Here is a 19003-nt window from a genome sequence, read left to right on the forward strand (position 1 = left end):
CAGCGGCACCAACCATGCAGCCTTTTCACCTTTCAAGGTCGGCGCAATTTTCCAATGCGTACTCGTGCCGTTCTTAAGATAAAAATTCGCATAAGGGAAGAAGTGAAATCAGCACTATTTTCTCGCCAAATTCCATGCTGATCTAGCCTCAAACGTGTCCGTCTCTCTCTCCACTCAGGGTATAGGCCTCCTGCCTATAGCTCTGATACCATGTCAAAATACAAATGAAACTTTTATTAAATCAACTGAGAAACTTACAGGTGTGAAACACCATCTATAAGACTGTCTCTGCAGAACAAGCTCTGCCTCCATTCATTACATGAGGAATATATATAACAAACACACATTTAGGGAAGTTGAACAGACTCCTAGAAAACAGGAACAAAATCCTAAACTAGGTTTAGGTTTGAACTGTTACTCTATTAAGCCATTCTACATTAATCTCAACATATATATCTCAACACGCCACAAAATATGTAATGTTTTTCTGCTGTTTATGAATGTTGTCGGCGTTTTTCCAATGCATTGAAAGATGACACCATAGTGAATCTGCAAATTATTAGAATATTTTGAATTCAGAGTTATCAATGAAAACTTTATTAGCCGGCCCACTGGTCTGATGTTTGTAACCCTAGATATCTATACCTCAATGCACATAACTGTATACATTGAGTTTGTGACTAATTATGAGCTTCCTTGTTGGGTCTTGCTGCGGGCACCCGGGGATGAAGCATAATCTTTTAAATCATCCTATATGTCTACCGAGCACATGAAATAACTCCGCTCTTTGATAGATAAACTATAATAAGCCTGCTTCAACACCACTGTGTAGCTCCTCTGGGTTTGCAGGTCTATGTGAATGTTGCCAATGTAATAATTTATTCCTCAACTATGCATAATTTGTAAAAGTTCAGATCCGTTACTCCATGTCTCAAGGCATGTCAGATTCAATAAATTTTAACGCATGTCACTGACATACCATTCATGCTAGGCAACTGACATCCTAGATATTGTAATTCATTGATTATGAAACGTTGTTTATTCAGGTAATGTTCCATTCAATGGCCCTTTGATTTAATTTCCTTAAATTGTTTCTTCAAGCCTTATTCCATAGATTCACACATCGCCATTGATTGACTAGTACTGACCGCGTATCAATTGTTTGGTATAACGTTCCAGTCTCCAGATTTTGTAACGCTTAATCCTTCATTTCAATGTGCGTAACAATAACTATTGATCAATTCTCATCATTGTGTAATGATTCCTGTAATATCAATGTAAATTCTAGATGCAAAATCATTTCAACAATTTCACTCGCACGGACATCAATTCATCCATTAATTTTACAACAAATTGCACAACAAATATGTTCATTCACTTTACCAAAAGCCTCACATTTTCTACAAACACAACAAGATGTATGAAAACTATCTGATGGACCAACATCCAACCATTCATCAATCCCATAACAGGAATGATGCACATAAATTGCACAACTCTCACATCTGTAAACTGGATTTGAAACAAAATTTTCGCCTCCATTGCATATACAACAATCCAATGACTAAGGCACACTAGATAGCATGGAACTGTTTTTCCCCAGATGAGTCCTTGCTTTTCTTTTCATGTATCACTCATAAGTTTCTTTCCTATTTTCATGTCAAAATCTGAGCTCTTGTTTTCCTTGGAATCCTTCAAGGGATCCCTCAAAGGAAGCACAATATGGTTCTCTGTTGAAACTCGAGCAAATTCCTTCTCAAAGTATTCCATCAAATTTTCAAAAGTATCTTCAGAAAGTTGTGATTTGACTTCTCTTTCAATTATTCTCTTATTAAAGTCTTCAATCCATTCTTGATCATCATCTTTCATCATTGTAGTAGCATTTTTCTTATGCACATCACTTCTTGTCATTACTCGACGTCGAGACACATTTTCTGACATGCAATAGGATTCCTCAAGTCCTTAGGTATACATTGTTGCAGAAATCGTCTTCCTTTTTCTTTGCACCATATGTTTATAAGTTAAGAATGACTCATTTTCTGACTCAGCTTCAGCCGAGAGACTTTCTCCACTTGGAAAATCACGCAAGAAACTAACTCTTGTATTTTCTTTGTTTTTCTGATCAATTTTACTATTAGCTCAAAGTTAGCAGTATGAGATCCATCCAATGAACCCGATTCAACGTCTTTTGACCCACTTTTCAAATTAAAAATTTGTTAAACCTTTCTGTCCAAAGTGGAGTTATTTCATTGCTAGAGAAAGTGCATTGGACGTAATCTGATCCTCCTGTGAATAGATTATTAGATTCCCATGGTAATGTCATTTGATGTAGTTTTTTTGAATGTGGATGGAATCTCTCCAGTAAGTCCTTCTGTGTACACTTTGACTGTTGTGTTCCTTTGAAGACACTATCATCCTTGCCATGAGAGGCACATGGTATCCAAGAGAAATTTTTATTGCTCCCATTTTTAGGACAGTTACTATGTAGAAGATGCGTCCATTATGGAAAATTGAGAGAAAATATAATTTGATTCAAGATCAAAATCCCATTGCAGTTGCTTGCCATTCTTTATTTGAATTATAAATTGTATTCAGTACTAAATATTCATATATCTGTGCTTCATTAAATATATTACACTCATTCTATCTGTGCTTCATTAAATATATTACACTCATTCCTTTGACATATATATATTACACTCATTCCTTTGACCTATTGTGCAGGTATTGCAGGTTTGGATTTTGAAATAAAAGAGAATCTGCAAACAAAACTTGCTCTTTAATGCCAACTTCCCAACCAAGGATGCTATAAAATGCTTAATGTAGCAAGTTTGTCCTCATGATGTTGCCAATCTGCCCCTGGGATTGCGCTAATGACTAAAGGACCACTTTTCTTACTAGAGAATCTCCCCCTGAAACTAAGCTATGTTACTAATTGTTCTTTATTGTTCCTCTTCCATACTTAGTTGGTTGCTTTCTATTGCCTGCATTTTTTTTATTCAGAGTCTAGACTTCTTTGATTTGCTTCCATCATCTATTTAGGATTATTTAGGGTATCTAGCAACATGCAGTCATTGGATTTGTGTCCAAGGTTGTGACATAAATAACACCTTATTTGACCCAGGTACGGCTGAGCTTGTGTGTGACTTTTTGCGCCCTTTTTTGCATATAGTTTATATTCAACAAGTTTATGTCCAAATTCAGTGGACAAATAACAATGACCATGGAAATGATTTGTGTACTTGGTGAATGACTGTGTTCTTTATTTTCTTGCTTGAGGAAGTATTCTTTTTGTTGCATCTTTTGTTGATTGGCTCTGATATGCTTTCTCTTAAAATCTACCGATAAATAAATCTCAAACTTTGATTTATGTATATTACTAAAAATATTCTAAAATATTCCCCCGACCATCTATATAATAATTATTAATAATTAAATTAAAATTCTAAAAATCCTATTCCAAATAATCATGCTTATGATCATAATCAGAAAAACCTGAACTGGAAACTAGAAACTATTCATATGTAGCCTAATAATATTTTGAGCTGAGAGTGTGCATGTCATCGAAGTGAATAAATGATTTTGTAGTGTTGCTTGAATATGTGTTGGAAATATTCGAGAGAGCTTTTAAACACAAAGGAACTTGGAATTTTGTTAATAGAACTTTCAACCGATGACACCTCTCTTGAAGAGTTAGAAGCTTGAAATTTTCAATTTTCAACATGAATGCTCCAAGTTAACATAAAATCAATAAAGTTGACATCAATTTTAAATTCTAGCTACTATTTTTTCCATGGGAGAAAAAAAAAAATCCTTTTCCTATTAACAGAAAAAAGGATTACAGTAACATGTGATGCCCACACACAAATAACAACATCCTAGAGCACAATGAGTAGACATTAAGCACAATTTCTAAAGTATAAACCTCACAAAAACGTAGTTAATACAAAGTGTAAACTGATATCCATACAAAAGGAAACATATGATATTTGATGAAACATATGTCGATTTAGATACAAAAAATGTAATAAAAAATTGTAGTTCATAGTAGTAGATAAAATTCTCACACAAGCCCTGCAAAGTGTAACAAAAGAGTATAGAAGCAAATGTTTCCAAAGCTAATCCATCTAGACTAGTTGGCCATGTGAGAGACAAAATTTTCCTTAACATAACACCTAAGATCCTTGTATCTACTCTAAAAAGATGTGCCCCATTGTCATGGTGCGAGCTTTTCGGATAGGTGATCAACTTGATGGTCTTAATCCCTAAAAATGTGTTGGAAAAAAAGGAGTTGGAAATGGAGTTTTGTGCTCCATCTAGTACTGTAGATTAAGAGCATGAATTCAATTTCTCTCAACAAACCAATGAATAACACAGATTGAATTACTAATTACCTGTGAAGATAAAATATTTAAGGAGGCAACAACTTGCATTAGTTCCCAGCAGGCAACATTTTTAGATTTTGCGTTTGAAGCCAATTAAAAATTGTTTCAAATGCGATAAGAAAAGTTTCGTGGAAGCAAAAGAAGTGCCCCCCTCCATGAGGGTCGTCCTATGAGGCTCCATCAAAGAAAACCACCACACTATTAGAGAGTGGGTTGGATAGATAATAGAAGGGATTGGTCCTCTTAGGATACAAAGGCCTAGAGTAATCCATAAAGAATCCTAAAATCTAAGACATAATACACGGGAGTTTGATGGATCACCCCTCAAAAGTGAGATGGTTACAAACCTTCAAGATACCACAAGCCCATCTTACTATCCTACCACTGCAAACATACATCTAGGAAGGAGAGGGGACCAAAATATAATATTTGGAGTGAAGCTAATAAAGCCTCCCATAGTGATCTTGAATATGCACACTGGAAAAATAGATGATCAACTCATTCAACATCTATATGGAATAAGCAACACATATTAGGACCATTGAGAACCCTTCGAATTAAGTTATCGCATGCTAAGATACGATTTTTTAGGGAGAGCCAAATGAAGCATCTCAATTTTGGCAGAATTGACCATTTTGAGATTTTCCTAGTCCACGAACTGACCATGGGCTGCAAGAAAGAGGTTGAGATTGAATGGTACGTCAGTTTCATAGTGATATGGCCATTGAGGGTGTTCCATCTCCAAACTAAGGAATCCTATTGATCCTTCAATAATATACCATTTGACTCAAGGTGCTTGATGAATGATACCCATTTTGAGTCCAAAGGGTCCTCCAACCCTAAGGTCCAAGATTGTTTCCAACCACCAAGCGGTGGTATGAGGTAGGGGGACAAGGAGACATGACAAAGCTGAGAGATGCCCCTAAACAATCCTAAGAAGAACCACCTATAAAGAAGTCTTGTGATAAACAATCCTAAGAAGAACCACCTATAAAGAAGTCCTTTCTAAGAGTGACCAACTACCCATTTCCAACTCTCCAAGAAATTCCTCTATGAATCTAGGGAAGGTCCTCTACCAAGCCTCTCAAGATATTCGAACCAAAAATATATTTGGTTTGATTGAAAGGCCCCAAACACTTGTAGGATGACATGTTATTAAAATACTTATCCACAATGGTGTGACACTAAATGCTCGAGTCTCTCATGGTCCTCTAGAATCTCTTCATGGCTAGAACAATTCCAAACAAACGTAAATTTTTGAATCCCCATCCCTAACAATTTTTGGGCTGCGAAATGCATTCTCACCCATTGTTTCTTACAAGTGCAATGGAAATAAAACAAACTCTAACTGTTTTTTCTAAATGGCGGATTTTGCAATCTTAGATAGTGGAAACTAATATATAGGAATGTTCTCAAAAATTGCTTTGACTAAGGTCATCATGCCACCTATCGAGAGACACTTATAACACCAATTGCTAATTTTCTTTTCAACTTTTTTATTTAACCAAGACCCATCCTCCCAGGAATAGAAATTGAACTTCAGATGATAGTTGAGATAGTAAAATCCATGTTGATAGTTGAGATAGTAAAATCCATGTTCAACTGATACCATTTAGAAAGGGAAAATGGAAGCAATAAAAGTGTTGATCGAGTCTGAAATGTTATTAAAGCAAAAAAAACTTTTGATGATTGATCTAGCATAATAGAAAACACAAAAAAATATGATGATTAAAGCTCTGCATTAAAAAACAATGCCTTCCCAAAAGATTATCACGTCGTCCACAAAAAATAAATGTGAAAAAAACAGCCTTACGGTTAACACCTTTAATAGAAAAAATTAGCTTGATAAAATTAGCTTGATATTTTGGTGCTAGTGACAAGTGGAAGCGAAGTACGTAACAACGCTATCAAGATTCCACGATTTTATTTTGATAGAGACCACATCGCATACAAACAAAATCATCACTTTCGGAAAACTAATTGGATTATGACCAAAGTTTTGTGGCTATTGTGGGAGAACGGATATGCAGAGAAATTATTGCACGACTATGTCGTAAGGAATGATTTGACCTCGCACCAATCCCCGTGGAATCATTAGAAGTGCACATCTAGTAGATGTTAATTTGTCATTGTCCACGAGGTTGAGGTTGAATTATTTGTTGGGCGATTGATTTTCTTTCTCGCTAAGTTTATCAATAATGGAATTGCTGCTTTTTCACAGGCTTCTTCCTGTAAGAATATTCAAGAAATACATTACAAAATAGTGTAGTACTCCTAGGAGTATAGTTAATAATGCAAAGATGGAAACCGTCTTATATTTTAATGAAGTAAAGATTTAATCAAAGACAGAGATAACCCTCAAATATGATACTATTCGCCGAAAAAATTGTTACAGTGTTTGCCTTGAAAGCAGAGCAAATACAACTTGGGTATGACTACATCATACACTGAAGGAAGTCTGAGGTGATGATGATCAAGAGATGAGAGGACCTCCTTTCAAGTATTCCGTTAAGGCCAAGGCAGTGAGGCCAATCATGGCAAAACGCCCATTCCACATCTCCGCTCCAGCAGACATTATTGCTTGTGATTTGTTCTCTGTGGAGACTCCCTTGAACATGGGTATCAGAGAAGCAACTGACAGAAGAATCGCGCTTCCAAGAAACAGTGGAACTCCTCCGCTGGCGAGCTGAGAGAAGAGGTCCCTGCCACTAGCAATCTCCACCCCCAGAGCTGAGACGAATCCGAGCATTGCTAGTCTCCCATTTATGGTCTCTGGTGCAGGCCCACCGAAAGCAAAAACGTCACCAAACTTGGTGCTAACCTGCATTAACGGAGCGATTATTTCAGCGCATGATCACATGAATACTAGTTCGCTTATTGTATGAAAAAATGAGCTCCAACAAGCTTACCCTTTTAGGAGGGCGAGGAGAAAGTGGGATTGTAGACTGAGTGGAGGCCGTGCCAGATTCTTTTGGCTGCGGATCTGCCTGCAAATTTAATTGAAGAACCCAAACGATATTGTCATCTCCATGACATACGGTACTGCTGTTCAGCATATAATTAAATTCATCTTATACAGAAACAACAACGATATTGGGTATTTATAGTTACCTCTGCCATACACTTCAGTCGAAGGCCCCTGGAGACTGGCATAACGGTATTTCTGGTTTCACAAAAACCTGTTAACCTCTCCGCTGGCCTCCATTGTTGGAGGGTTGTTCCCTTCATGGCCATTAATGATGCGTTCACAGCGGCCATTGCAGTATAATAATAAATGAATGTTTGGTATGAGAACAAATCCAATTTATATGAATACTCCGGCAACAGCGAGACAATGAATGGATGAAGTAACTAATTAATGTAGAATCGATGAAGTAAGTAATTAATAATGGGATTGAGGTTGCAAGGCTGTTTGTTGTGATACCTATATATAATGGGGTCGAGGTTGCGGGGCTGTTTGTTGAAGCTGCAGGGCTGTAATGGAGTGAGGCTATCAGGAAAATTCTGGATGAATTAATTGAACGGCAACCCTCGCACCAAGTCGAGGTTTCTGTTCGTCAGAATATGTTTCCACGTGGTTGGATACAAGTATAGAGACGTAGATCCACGAATGACCGCATTGAGAGGATGATAATTGGGAGCCAGAGGACAAAGATGATATTTGCGTTTGCGTTTGCGTTACAGAGATCAGTTCTACCACCTTCCAGAATCAAGGAACAAATGGGATCAGTTTTATGCACTAGTTTCAAACATAATATTAATATCCTAATCACCGTACTCAATGTAAAATGAGACGAAGAAAGATTTTATAATTCTAAACACGTTCACAGAAGGGTTATCTATATTTAAAAAAATTTAAAAAAATTAACACAAGTTTAAAATTTAAGTTTGATATAAAATGCATATTAATAAAGCATCATTATTTATATGTCATTACATAAAATGTTAATTATATATTTTTAGATTTTAAAAATAATTGAAGATTCCACTAATATATCAAAATTGTTAAATTTATAAATTATTTAGAAATGTAAATGATATTAATTTTCAAAATGATTTGGTTTTAAATGTTCAGATTTTTAGAAACTAATTACTATTTATGCAATAATATATTTCTAATGTTTTTTAAATTTTATTAATATTATTTTATAAATTTGTTCTATTATACAAATTATTAAGGGCTAATTTAAAATAATTTTTTAATTTTAATTTCTCATATATCTATAGATATAGATATGTTTAAGTAAAGAAAAGTTCTATTATAAGAATAAAAAAAATATTTTGGTTTTTTTATAAGCTTTGGTTACAAAATTTTTGACAATTTTTTTATAAATTTTTTGACAGTTTTTTGAACAATGATAATGTTTAGAGTTTTTTTATACATAATATTCCTCCATTTAAATATGGATTGGATTTTTAGATATAAAAAGCTATCATAATGTCTCCAACTAATGGAGTGCTATTATACCTTCATGTCTTATAATAGGCCTGGTCTTGGCTTGGAATGTTGGCTCAAGTTCACATGTGTGAGTTTAGGCAGATGCTATTAAGAGTTGTAGCGAAAGTACCTTACTCCCTAATAGTCTTGTGTCTTACCTCCAAGAATTGGTCTCTATACACTCACTCAAGTAGTTTCTTATGATAGCATAACTATATGTTTCCAAGGTTGGCATGCCAATTAGCATCAATACTAGTCCCAATTCTCAATAAAGTTGAGAAAGGCATATGTTCACTTGATTAAAGGATGTAAAGAGTTAGTTTTGTATTTCAACAAGTCGGGGGGACTCTATTTGGAATAATATTGTTGAGTGAGGGCATTAGTGCCACTAAATGGTGGCATAAGATGTGGAATATTAAAGTGTTGTTAAAAATAATTAATTTTTTTTGTTAGTTATAAAAATTAATTTCTTGACTTGAGACAAAATGTAGCTTAGTAGTAAGTAGGGGCTAAGCTTATGATATTTTTGTAAATGATTTGAATAGTCAAATTCACATTTATTCTTGTATTACTCTTTTACTCACTATATTTGGTTAGACATTGAGCACCAGTTCGGCTAGCTTATTTATGGGATGAAACTTATTTGTTAGAAATCATATTTCTATCTCACACCCCCCACTCTCCTTTTCTCTTTTTTCCCTCTCCCTCTCTACATCTCTATCTATCTATCTATCTCTCACTCCTTCTTCCTATCACTCTGCATTCTCTCTCTCTCTCTCTCTCTCTCTCTCTCTCTCTCTCTCTCCCCCCCCCCCCCCCTTTATCCTTCTCTAGATATCCATCCCTCACTCTGTATCTCACTCACTCCCTCCTACATCTCTAATTCTCTTCCCCCCATGTCATCTCACTATCTCTCACTCTTTCTCTCCCCCCCCTTCACTATCTTCCCCTCTTTCACTCTCTTTCTTTCTCTCCCCTCCCTCAACTCTCACTCATTGGCATAATCTCTCTCTCTCTCTCATAGACACACACGTTCACAACATCCCCCTCCAACTTTGTCTCTTTCTTCCTCCTAGTGTCAAACAAAAATATCTCCCTTCCTCTCGCTTTTCCACCCTCTTTCATTATCTCTCTCACTTTTTGACTCTCTTTCACTTTCTCACCTCACTTGCCAACTCATTCTTCCCTGCCACTCACTCTCTCTTTGTCTCTCTTCTCCCATTTTTCCTACTAGGAATCCTACGTGCATCTAGTGACTTGGTGTCTTTCACAAACCTAGCTTATCCATTTTTTTTTCATGGAAAAACCATGGTGATCATTTGCTTGTTAATTCCTCTTTTGCTTACACTAAGGAACATTAATAATTGGGAAAATAACACAAATAGTGATTTGACTTGTTTAATGCAAATATTCAACTTTGGCACTTGAATTATCTTAGGTGTAACAATGAGGTTTGGGTTATTTCTATGGTTTGATTCCCTACGTAATATCAATACCTTCCCACAAGGTTAATTTTATACATTCCCCTCTATGCTTATACATGTGATGCCTTGGAAAAGATTACAAGGTGCACTTGGCTTCCATTGACATTCGTGTGTGAAGTACGGGGTTCGACATCCTCATAATGCATGTGGCCTACTTGTGATCTATTAGAGGTTTGGATTTTTGAATGGTCGAGATGGTTTCCTTGCATCAAATGGTGGAGATTTCCTCTTATAACCCTAACTCTCCTCACCATGTTTATCCCTCCCATTTCGTTCCTTGTCAAAATTTTCTGAAGCATGTCATAAACTCACAACTCCGCCAAGGAAGGTCACTAGGTGTTGGATGTGTTGTATCCCTTTTGGGGTTTAGTGATGTGTGGCAGTGATTTTATCTTGCAACTCATTGCCAATCAATAAGGTGTAACCAATGTTTTATTTTATTTTTCTATGTTACCCTTCTTGGCTACCCGTAGATTTTATTTTAATTGTCTTCTTCGGGGCCTATTTTCTGTAGAAGATCTTGAAAGGGCTATAAAGTTGAAGTCTGGAAACCACCAGGACAACTTAGTTTGCACATGGATTTTTTTTTTCTTTTGTTCTCCACAAATGATAACCTTCCGATATCAGGTAATTTCTTTTTTCCCTGTTCCTGGCTTTGTGCTTTGTATTTTCTTCAATTTCATATGAGCTACCCATTTGTTGATGGTGATGGACCTGCCAAGATTAAGGGATCTGCCAAGTTTGATGTCCCAACTAGACCTCACACCGTTTGCATTAGGATTTCCATCTGGTACGATGGCCTAGTTTCCATTATCTTAAAGATATGCCTTAGCTATTTCCTGTCATCACATGAGAGCGGTCTACTTTGTCTAAGAATAACAAGGTTCACGTGCCTGGTGAGTGCTACTGTTACTTGTGTCAAGGTTTTTTCACAGCATAGAGAGGGTGGTAGTGAGTCTCCAATTGGAAGGAAGGAAGTCCCAACTTGGTCAGAGACACACAATACAACAAGACATGCACAACTTCTTGAAGAGAAATCCACACGGATGTGACAATCACAACACATAAAGGAAGATAGCACGTGTAACACTTAGCAGGGCAGTGCCAGCGAGTACGACAGTCATTATAAGAAGTTTACGTGAAAGGTTTTGTCTAATGTTCGGGAAGGTAACCAACAATGGAAGGACAACATTAACAACTTATACAACACATTTTCATTAATATATGTGTTAGAATAGCTGAATGAGTTCAATTGTTTAACACAGGTTAAAGGAACATGTATTACAAGTGTTCAAGATTAATTATTATAAAAAGTTACAACACATGCGTGAAAATGGGCTGGCCTGTGAGCAGGCTTCAGAATTAAGCGAAAGTCCCAAGACACATCATTACACCATACATCACTAACCCCATAGGTGAGGCATTGGAGCCACTACTCAATCCTCAAAGAAAAGATTAAGGACTCTCAAGGCTATGTGGGAGGAGCCAAGGTGAAAAAGTCATGTGCATGTACAAATGATGGCTATCTATAGCCAAGGGTAGAACTGACCCTTGTGACTATTCCACTTCCCTCATGACTGTTTGACTTTCATGACTCTTCAGATTACAAGTGGGACTCTTGGACATTCACGTTACATTACATTGATTTACAATAGTATTGCCTAGAGTAGTGATGTGGCCGACAAGACTCATGACACAAATCGACATGAGAGTGCTGCTATGTTCATGCTACCGGTGGTGTACATGTCAAGCTGCAGTGTTTCTGAGTGATGGATGTCCTCTTAGAGTATCACAGCTTCACCTCTGCATGGCAAGATGTGCAGAGTCCTTGATGGTCGTTTAGTTTGGTTGATGTTGCATGTACGCATTTCTCCTTGCTTATACTTTGGCATGCTTGACGTGTTCGTCCGTTCGCGAAAAAATCTCTTGGCATGTTCATTCGTACGTTCGTCTACAAACAAATCTTCATATGTTCATCCGTTCATGAACACATACCCTCACATGAAACATTTGTTCCTCTGTTCACTAGTACACGAACACATCTCCTTGCATGAATCATTCATTCATCCATTCGTGAACACGTCCTTTTGCATGTACTCTTGTTGTTCATCCCATTTGTTATCACGTTATGTCTATTCATGTACCTATATCTGCAATCACTCATGGCGAGATGAAATCAAATCCATAAAACTCCTACTATACTATGATGCATGGTCGTTAGCTTTCAGATGCAGGTGACGGGGAGAGAGGACATGGTTGCGAAACTGGGCGAGGCAAGTATCAAGCTGGGATGTGAGCTTTGGGCACGATTGGTGAAAATTGTGCAGGGGTCACTAGGAGTTAGAGGAGGACAATCTAGATCAGCAGTGACTATCTGCGGGATCTTTCTCGGCTAGAGGACAGATCTGCACAATTTATAGAGGGAGATCATTGTGGGTTGCATGAGGCTTGGCAACAAAAACTACACAATTCCTCAAGGGAGTTGGCAGCGGGCTGTGGGATTTTTGGAGACAAAAACTATGCAATAGCTGGGAGGCTGACCTGCTGCGCACCTCTATGTAGTTTTTGAGCTGAGCTAGATGTTGTGCTACTGAGGGGCTTGCTCAGAAATCTGCATTGTTTTCTGGGTGAGAAGTCGGTCAGCTGACTGGGTGGCTCACTGGAAAAACTGCACAATTTTGGAGGGGAGACATGGATGGTCATTAGGTGTCTGTCTTCCCTGACTGTGCAGTTTCCTCAGTTAGTGGAGCAGGAAAGGTCTACAACTTTTGGGCAATTTTTGAGGGGAGTGAGTAACAGGGTTACTACCCGGTCAAACTCTCCCATTGACCAGCAGGAGGGTTGGTTAATTAGCTTGAAGGCAACACAGATTGAAATAGCTTGTTGGACACTTCTGCATTGTTCTGGGTGATAGTTAGTTCGGTCGATTCCAAGATTGTGTAGTGCAAGCTACCTGGAGACAACCTCAAGCTCTGTGCAATTTTGGGTGACAGTACATGTTCACTGAGTGCTAACACTACGTAATGAAGCTCAATGAGGGTTCAACTGTTGGAGGGTGATATGGTCATCAAAACTTCAGCAGAATGACTAAGTGTGTGAGTGAGCGAACTTGTGCATATGTGACCTTGCGAACACCCACTCAACATGACTTGACAACAAGATGCGTCAAACCATCAAGACAACACATACTTAGTGTGACTGACTGATGGTGCAAGCGATAAGCATGATGCTTGTGATGGATCATTGAATGGTCCCGATGACACTTACGTGACAATTAATACAACATTGTGTGTGAGTGTCATAGATGTGTACGTGTTGAACACAACTCTAACATAACCTTCAACATCACTAGAACGAGGTCACAAGCATGAAATAACAATCAACATGCAGAAGACAACATTTGGTCGAACAAGTGGAAAGAAGCAAGACATGTAGAAGAAACATATGAGATGACTTTTTGTATTTGTGCACATGTATGTTACTATGGACATGATGATATGACAACGATTAGCAGTCCTGCAAACTCAACTAAGAGGTGTAATTCGGAAGATGTTCTTTACTTACCATACTTACCCTCAAGATGATCATGCATCTAACGGAGTTTACATGCATCCTTGATATTTTCCATTACTCGGTTCCTTGGTCCTTCTCCTCGACTCCTTGCAAGTGATTTCAGCATGTCACCTTTTCCTGTAGTCATTGAGAGGTAGATCTACACAATTTAAATGGACAGTGACTACTGCCAGAGTGAGGCCCCATGAGGCCCATCTACATTGTTTCTACATGCAAGACCGACAAGACAACTTCAATACCACTACGCAATTTTGAGGCTCAAAGTACTGTTGCAGGACATGGGTCCTAGGAGGAAACCTTTGTGCAATTTCTGAGTCCAGGGTAGCTGACTTTCTTTGCACATTACTGGAGAGCAGTGTTGGTTGGGGTCTTTGCGGGCTATAAGGTTTCAACAGGCAAGGGAGGTTGGTGTCTCTGTGCACTGCAGGGTTTTGGTATGAAAGGGAGGAAGCTTGATGGTTTCAAAAGTAAAGGGCACAATTTTGGCAAGCTAGATGAGGCTACGTTGCTTGGGAAAATGGCTAAGTGTGAGATCAGTGAAACATATGCAAACATTGATAGGACTCGAGTGTGATCAAACACAGACACTTTGTGACACAACGTAGACCATCCATAATACATAATACATACTTTGCTTGATGCAGTAACCTTTGTGACGTGAGTGCATGAGGTGAGTGTGAAACATGTCTATGCAATGACAACCACTCATACACATACCATTCCCTTGAAGCAAGACAACATTCCCTTTGAATGAAAAACAACAACCCCTATGCCCAAATATGAAACATGCTGCATGAAGATGAGAAGACAGAAAACTCTTAAGATCAAGGAGACGAGTTTGAAATCATCAGCTGACTAACAAGTGACCAAGGATAATTGATCACAGGATTTGAGGTAGGCTTCGAGATTTGCATGTGAGCCAAAATTTTGGAGGGTGGTTGTAACTGCTACAACACTTGGTGACACAATGGTAGAAATACAACTCTTTGAATGGACCTTGTTTCATTAAAAGTGAGTCTAACCCTTCCAGAAGTATTGTTCGATTCTTTGATCATCTTGGTTTCCACATTAGCTTGATTGAAAGATGTAGTCCCTACCATTCCCTTGATCAGTGAGTACACATTCCAAGTCAAGTCAAGTTAGTTGTTTCGATCAGGGATGAGGGGTATATGTGTGCACAAGTAATATGGTAATTAGAGTTTAGGTTTCATCTCCGGTGTTTCTCCATTGCCAGCAGGCCTAGAAACTACCTGACGGAGTAATGAAGGAACAAAATCATCGCTCCGCTGCCAGTGAGACTGGTCAATTCCCCAACAAAATTACTTGCATCACCTCTCTGTGCAGGAAGCCTCTCTCTTGTTTCTCCTTATTCATTTTTTCATAATTTTCATATTTTCATTTTTCATTTTTCAAAGAACTGTGGATACACACTTATTTATTTCAGAGGTGGAGGAGGGATCTCGACTTATTGAGAGCAGAAGAGGTTGATCCTTTAGAGAAGTATGTTATGTATACCTTTGACATACTTGTTAAGGTTTTCCCCCACACCTTACTCTACTTGAATGAGATGACAAGGGTTAGCCCAAAACAACCGACTAGAGTAGGTGGTAGTAGTTAGAGTGCAAGCGTTGTGTTTTCACCAAGACTCACTCTGAACAAAACATATTTTCCATTAAGGCATCATCGAGTGAACACAATACGTTCATCATAAAGAGAGAGGGTAATAGATAACTAGATGTTGATAGCTGTACAAGTCCTCTTAGATTGCTCGGCTTGTCTTGAGAGCCAAACATGGTTTCACGAGAGGCTAACTTATGGGTATAAGAAAGTAAAGAAAGAAAAAAACAAAAGTAAAGGGAAAGAAAAACAAGTAAGAAAAGCAAGAAAGCAAGCAAACCAAACCAAGAAAGCAAGTAAATAAGCATGTAAACCAAAAAACAAAGCAAAGAAAGAAGAAAAGGCTACTCCTACTCCTACTCTAAACAATGCATGGGCCTACTCACATGAAGTGACATTTCCAATGTAGCCACCGGTGCATTGTGCCTTTCAATTATGCTTGCTATGAATGATCCCTCAAGTGCACAAGCGATGGGATCGTGTGATTCCGGTGCAGGAAGTGAAATCTGTGTGTTCGATTGATCTTCATTGCATATAGATGTCTGATGAGGATCCACGGGTCTTTTGCAAATTTTATGATCAGAAGTGGAACTAACCTCAGGAAACCGAGGGCCTGACATAACCATCAGCTCAGGCTGAAGTGCGTCGACAACCTGCGAGGTTTCCACTTATTTAATAGATAAATCATCAGAGATGAGTGGCTTGGATAGATTAACAACGAGTGAATCAACATTGTGATCAAATGAAGAAGCACAGAGATCACAACAACCATGATCAGAAAATTTGGGATGTTTGTCAGCATCATCATGATTTGATGAATCATATAGAGGGGTAGATGAGAAGCAAGAATGTTCACCTTATTCGTTTCTAGAAAAATCAGATGAAAGATCAAGCGAATTTTTAATGATTGATTTGTCCTCTCCGCTATCAAATGATGGACTGACATCAGGTGTGTTCTATGTGATCAGAAGTAGATGCATCCGTGGATGGATTAGCACAAAGACGATCAAGGATAACATAATCATCAATGATGTCAGGAAAAAGAGGAGGAGGCACAGAGAGAAGGAGCATGGAAATTTTTAGGGGCTAATATTCGCAGGTGCGCTAATTCTCCATGATTTTTGCAAATAAAGGATTTTCCAATTTCCTTTTTTTATAAAAATGATTCGCCTAAATTTTACAATATAAAATTATTTTACCTTATAAATCACCAAAATTATATAGTGAGTATATATAAAATCATTATAAATTTGAATAATTTTACAAATACATCAATAAAATTTGTATAGTTTGCATATTACGGACCAGTGAGATTCGCCAATGTTTTTAAAATTGAAGGTAATTTTTCATCCTTAAAGTTTTCCTTGAGGAGTCATCCTTCACCACACGTTCATGCTCATATTCTCGACCATACTCTTCGCGAATGACAATGCAAGTTGGTTGTGCAACATCAACTCCATTGATGTCTTGATCCTTATTCACAACAGGTGTAGAGTCTAGAACGGAAGAACACATGACAGTGCAATCCGGAGGATCAGTAGAATGCAGAGACAGAGATTGAGGTAACAAGTGTGTATGACAACCCATGGGCTTCCCAACCAAATCTACGCATATATTGAGAGTAGTGTGGGTGGGACGATGTGACAGTTGAACAGATGTGTGCGCATGTTCTCCCACATCACACCGTGGTGGTGGAGATGTTTGATAAGGGGAAGGCGGAGAGTCACTTATGACAATGATTGTTTCCGCTTGTAATTGCATAGCTCCATCACTAAAGTATGACAAGCGAGGATTGAAATTCAACTTTATCTTGGTACAGAGTGATTTGGTAAGGAAATATTCAAATCTGTCCATGAGATATTGGAATTTCATCTAACTTTTCAGAGCTTCAAACATGAATAGAGGGAAGCGCAGTGAAAAATAAATAGACAACTCATGCAGGGCCTTCTGTTGTTTTCATTAATCAATTTAACTAAAACACACAAAAAAATGTAGCTTCTTGGTAAATAAATCTCAAACATGGATTTATGTATACTACTAGAAATATTCTAAAATATTCCCTCAACCATCTATATAATAATTATTAATAATTAAATTAAAATTCTATAAATCCTCTTCTAAATAGCCATGCTTATGATCATAATCATAAAAACTAGTGTAAAGAACTTAAAACTAGAAACTATTCATCTGTATGTCACCTGATAATGTTTCAAGGTGAGAGTGTGCATGTCATAAAAGTGAATGACCCAGGTAGTCAGTGTAAATGATTTTGTAGTGTTGCTTTGAATATATGTTGGAACTATTCAACATACCTTTTAAACACAAAGGAACTTGGAATTTTGTTAATAGAAGATTCGACCTAGAACACTGCTCTTGAAAAGTTAGAAGCTTGAAATTTTCAAATTTCAACATGAATGGTCCAAATTAACATAAAATCAATAAAGTTTGCATCAATTGTAATTATAGCTATTATTTTTTCCACTAGAGAAAAAAACCATCATTGTCTACTAACACAAAAAATGATTAAAGTAACAGGTAATGTCCACACATAAATAACGACATCCTAGAGCACAATGAGTAGACATTAAGCACCATTTCTAAAGTATAAACCTCACAAAACCTTAGATAATACAAAGTGTAAACTGATATCCATAAAAAAATGAGACGTATGATATCCAATGCAATATTTGTCCATTTAGATACAAAAAAATGTAATAAAAAAAATTGTAGTGCATTACAGTAGATAAATTTCTAACATAAGCGCTGCAAAGTGAAACAAAATAGTATAAAGGAAAATGTTTCCGAAGTTAATCCATCTAGACTAGTTGGCCATCTAGAATATGAATTTTCCCTTGACAGAGAACCCGAGTTCCTTGTATCTTCTTTAAAAATAGGTGCCCCATTGTCATGGTGACGACCTTTTTGGATAGATGATCAACTTGATGGTCTCAATCCCTAAAAATGGACTAGAAAAAAGAGTTGGAAATCGAGTTTTAGATTGGTAATGTGTTGCATCTAGTAATGTACATTAAGAACCTGGTTTCAATTTCTCTCAACAAGCCAACCAATAACACATTTTGAGCACGGGGGCTTCACTCAATGAACATCTGACATAGCACGTGTGTTCGTCGCATACGAAACAATACCCTTAATTTGACTACATATTGGAAAATACCTCTAAAAATCACTTTATTTAACCCCCTACCAATACAAATCCAATGCACTTTTCCAATTTAAAAGACACCTATTTTCACTAGATATTGTATGTATCTATTTTTTCATTAACATTTTGTATACCCTTTTATATTTATATTACTAGTATAGTGACATGATTCCTCTCTTATGACCACACATGTATTCTACAACGCACCTTTCTTCTTTTGGTATGCATTGTAAATTCATATTAGTTCTCCCACAATGCAATTACTCAACCCACACTCAAGCACATCTCACTATGATTTTTGGTATTTAATGGTCTAAGGCACACAAAGATCAACCATGGTTTA

At 37.3% G+C, this 19003-nt stretch overlaps 1 protein-coding gene across 1 annotated transcript; it reads right to left on the reverse strand.

Annotated features, from left to right (window-relative positions):
- Nucleotides 1–6737: 6737 nt before the first annotated feature.
- On the reverse strand, nucleotides 6738–7868 carry LOC149148508 (early light-induced protein, chloroplastic-like). Its single transcript, XM_089440421.1, has 3 exons — nucleotides 7497–7868; nucleotides 7295–7372; nucleotides 6738–7206 (listed from the first exon to the last, which is right to left on the reverse strand). The coding sequence occupies exons 1-3, from the start codon at nucleotides 7641–7643 to the stop codon at nucleotides 6859–6861; spliced, it is 573 nt and encodes a 190-aa protein (XP_089296547.1). The 5' UTR covers nucleotides 7644–7868; the 3' UTR covers nucleotides 6738–6858.
- Nucleotides 7869–19003: the final 11135 nt, after the last annotated feature.

This window comes from Pinus tabuliformis, chromosome 9 (genome assembly GCF_031772625.1).
Source record: "Pinus tabuliformis cultivar Carrire ecotype Pingquan chromosome 9, CPIR1, whole genome shotgun sequence".
Taxonomy (NCBI): Eukaryota; Viridiplantae; Streptophyta; class Pinopsida; order Pinales; family Pinaceae; genus Pinus; species Pinus tabuliformis.

Bases quoted from the DNA above. Each gene is read 5' to 3' on its own strand.
- LOC149148508 (XM_089440421.1), bottom strand. From the start codon at position 7,643: ATGGCCGCTGTGAACGCATCATTAATGGCCATGAAGGGAACAACCCTC. The intron at 7,373-7,496 runs GTAACTATAAAT...TTAAATTTGCAG, and splicing joins GACTGAAGTGTATGGCAGAG to GCAGATCCGCAGCCAAAAGA. The intron at 7,207-7,294 runs GTAAGCTTGTTG...CCGTTAATGCAG, and splicing joins CTCCTCGCCCTCCTAAAAGG to GTTAGCACCAAGTTTGGTGA.